At 41.2% G+C, this 4,011-nt stretch overlaps 1 protein-coding gene across 1 annotated transcript; it reads right to left on the reverse strand.

The window, feature by feature from the left end:
- Nucleotides 1-324: 324 nt before the first annotated feature.
- On the reverse strand, nucleotides 325-3,621 carry socs3a (suppressor of cytokine signaling 3a). The gene is made up of 2 exons (XM_061711917.1): nucleotides 3,473-3,621; nucleotides 325-2,297 (listed from the first exon to the last, which is right to left on the reverse strand). The coding sequence occupies exon 2, from the start codon at nucleotides 2,181-2,183 to the stop codon at nucleotides 1,578-1,580; it is 606 nt and encodes a 201-aa protein (XP_061567901.1). The 5' UTR covers nucleotides 2,184-2,297; nucleotides 3,473-3,621; the 3' UTR covers nucleotides 325-1,577.
- Nucleotides 3,622-4,011: the final 390 nt, after the last annotated feature.

A 4,011-nucleotide genomic window follows, 5' to 3' on the forward strand; every position in this document is an offset into this window, starting at 1 on the left:
CTCAGCTCGTAATGCCTTCATTAGAAATGTATCATTTTTAAGGGAAATTTTAAACCTATCGATTCTAGATGCTGATTAGAGATTTGTTTTGGTTGTGTCTCTAAAGCCGTAGTAATGTAGATCTGTGGTTTCCCATCTGGGGTAAAAGGTGATGCTCAGTAAAATGTAAGGGGAAATCATGAACTCCAGGAAGCTGAACCTGTGGCCTGACCTCTGTATCAACTTAAGAATGATATGAACACGACTTCTGAGAACTAAAACTAAATGTTATAGTTATTGAAATAATTAAATAAATTGGATGGGGGGGATAATCACACAATGAGATTTCATTTCATAGAAAAATAGCACTTTATTATAAATTAATGAAATGCTTACAGAAATATAAATAAGTGCAAAGTTGTGTCAACTTGCTTTGTCAAACTTCTCATATCTTCAAGCATTCAGAGCCAGAATTTCAGCTGGCAAAAATACATCTTTATAAAAGACAGGACAAAATAAAAACAAAAAAAACAGTTTACCAATGTTATTATCATGTAAACACTGTTTTAAGGAAAGTAAAGTACATTTTGACTGCTTTCCGTGTTAGGAAAAGACAGATACCATGTGTAATACATTCATTTGGAGGCACTCATGATTCGGTTTGTGCCACAAATGCAACCACATCTCTCAGGACATTGTTGCTCTCCACTGAAGCCATACATGGGTTGACTCATTATTGGCATAACTCAGCAGTGGTACTACTTTCTCATATGACATCCTCCAGGATTCAGTCATGTTGGTCTTTCAACACCTCGTTGTCTGGCAAATTTTGGCATTAACACACCTTTTTTTCTGTTTCAGCTCTTCAATAAGTTATAAATGTCAGATTACTATGTTCAGCTCTCGTACCTCCAAGCTGTTGAGAAAAACCCCAGCCAGAAGGTCAAACAGTGTCCACTTATAAGCACTCCTCTGTTTCCATCCTCTGTGAATTTCCAGGGAACATTTGGCTTTTGGCTGAAGACCCCGGGATTTGAAAAAGAGGGAAGGTTATCACCCATTAAAATAAAAAAAAAAAGGTCAGTCTGACCGTAAGTGCCAGTCCAACTCTGATTAATGGATGGTCATCTAAGGCTTGCGTGTGTGTGAGCTTCACAGCCTAATAACATGTTGGTTAGCAGCAGCAAAGGGAACTATGCGTCACCACACTGTAGACAGCTGACTGTGGGCCTCATTTCAGTTTTTAGTGAGTTGTACGTCATCAGTGAGGCAGGAGGACGACGGAGTAATCTGTCTTTAGAAACCACTTGATTGTAATGGTGCTTTCTATCTCTGAACCATCGGAATCCAGTGTCTCCTCTTGTTTTTTTGACATTTTAATAAACTGATGACGCCATTTCTGTGAGAACTTCTCGCATCTCCTAATGCCAAACCGACTACTTTTCACATGCTCAGAAAGGGGCTAAAGTCCGTCCTCTCTGCTGCATTATTCCTCCCCCGACAAGAGTGTGCGTGTCCTCCGTGTAGCTGTGCCGGCACCATCTCGTTTCTTCTTCACTCTCAAGTCTTTGCCCCTTCAAGAGCATCTGTCCACACCTTTAGATACAAGCATCATACTGCTGCAGGAAGTCTTTGAGGTGGGGAGGAAGGTGGTCTCTTTTAGAAGAAATGTCCAAATGGCCATTGACTGTTTTCCTACACAGGTGCTGTAAGGAGGACAGGGTACAGGAGAGAGGTTTGATGAGCTCCAGAGGGATCCTCTCCCCTCCAGAATTAATGTAGTAGACAGTGTTCCCTTTGCTTTGAGGCATGTAGTAATGGACCAGTTTAAGGATACAGTCAAAGTGAGGGACAGAGTTAATGTTCTTAGGGTCTGTCTGGAGGTAAAAAGAGTCCTTGTCACATTGGATGCGGAGGTTTTTGGTGCCCGACGCCGTTTTGACACTGAGGGTGAACAAGTGTCGGTTGTCAGAGCTGTCCCGGATGAGGAAGGTACCAGTGGTCTCGGCTGCCAGAAGAGCGTTGGCATCCTTACCGGTGATGGTGCTCCAGTAGAAGCCGCTTTCCTGAAGCTTGTGAAGCGTTGCCAGGACCATCTGGTACTGCGACTTTGACGTGAAAGTCTTGTAATGATAAGGCAGCCGCATGTTGGAGTCCAGGGGGCTGCTGCTCATCGCTGAGGTAAACTTGCTGTGAGTTACCATGGCGCTGTGCCCACTCTCTAGGCGGCCTGGGGGGCACTGGGTGCAACAGAAGAGCAGATGTTGTCTGGGCGGGCAAGAGGAGGTCAGATCTCAGTCTGTCTGGAGATCAAACGCCTAAAGAGGGAAAAAAAGAAATAGAAAATCAGTTTCATAGTTCAAATACAAAACAATTATTCTTCTGTTCAACTTAATCATTCCCCTACGACGGAGTATTAGGGCCAAACTAAGACAAAAAAAAATGGAAATTACGAGAATAAAGTCATAATATAATGAGAATAAAGTCGTAAAATTACGAGAATAAAGTCGTAATGTTGCGAGAATAAAGTCGTAATAGAATAAAGTCGTAATATTACGAGAATAAAGTCGTAAAATTACGAGAATAAAGTCGTAACATTACGAGAATAAAGTCGTAATGTTGCGAGAATAAAGTCGTAATATTATGAGCATATAATTTATGAGAACTCTAACAGGAAGAGCTTCTTCTCCCTGTGTTAAAATGAGGAATATTGAGCATCTTGTGAAGTTATATTTATATATTTATAATATATTACGACTTTATTCTCGTAATATTATGACTTTATTCTCGTAATTTTATGACTTTATTCTCGTAATTTTACGACTTTATTATCGTAATATTATGACTTTATTCTCGTAATTTTACGACTTTATTCTCATTACATTATGACTTTATTCTCGTAATTTCCTTTTTTTGTTTTTTTGTTTGGCCCTAATACTCGTACTCGTATTCCCCACCTCCTAAAAGCTTTACTATAAACTTTCTCTAGATCAGCACTGAAACATCTTTGGTGATGGGAAAAACTACCACTCGGCTTTCTTTTTAAATATATTTTTTTCCACATATGCTGGAAAGGAGTTTTGGTTTTGACTGCCAGTGTGAGTAAAATGCCCTCATCCGAGCTGCAGCCATTTCGGGGAAACTCTTGCCTTTTGCGTGTGTAATCTGCCCTCGGGAATGAGCCACTATACGGTCAGTTCCAGTAAACGCAGCGTGCGCCTTAAGGCTGATTTATGGTTCCGCGTTACACCAACGTACGGTGCACCGTACGGTGCGTGTCGCCGCGTACCCTACGGCGTAGGCTTCTGCGTCGATCTAACGCAGACCCCATAATTCAGGCTTTATTGCGCAATTTGCATGCCGCGACCGGCTTTCTCCGAAACAGCTCACCTCAGTCAAGGTAAACATCCCAGGATGTGACTAACACAAGTTCTAAAACTCTTGTTCCAGAACCGGTACGGATACATGAACAAAAAAAAAGACTGATCCTCACCTTCCAACAGTCCTCTCAACTGGCAATTAAAATCCAAATGCGTCTGCTTGGGAATTGCAGAAAGTTTTAATGAAGTGGCAACAACAAGCTCCAGATTTGTAGAGCTGAAAGACCTATGCTCCTCCTGCGAGCTGAGAGTTTAAAGTGAAGTCGGAGGGGGAGAGCAGTCCTTATGAACGACCAGTCTCCGCCTCCTCTTTCCAGTAAAGCTTCTCACTTGGCAGATTGACAGGAAGCTTTCTTTTTTTTTTCGTTTAGGATTCCTGCTATGAGAAGTGCCCTCCCCCTTGCTGTTCCCCAAATGAAGTTAAGGAGGAGTTCCAAGCAGTGTTTATTTACCTTTAATAACTTTCAGTCTGTTTCTAAAACACATTTTTTTAAAACACTAGAACAACAGAGCCCTTAATAAACTTAATAACAGCAACTATTTACAGGTTATTAGTGATTAAAGTTTCGGATTGTAGTGTTCCTTTTGAGATAATGATTGAGTCTTCACTGGAAACGTTTGTGTAACCAGTTTCTGAGAAATTCATAGTAAC

The sequence above is a fragment of the Cololabis saira genome, chromosome 21 (assembly GCF_033807715.1).
Source record: "Cololabis saira isolate AMF1-May2022 chromosome 21, fColSai1.1, whole genome shotgun sequence".
NCBI classification, from domain to species: Eukaryota; Metazoa; Chordata; class Actinopteri; order Beloniformes; family Belonidae; genus Cololabis; species Cololabis saira.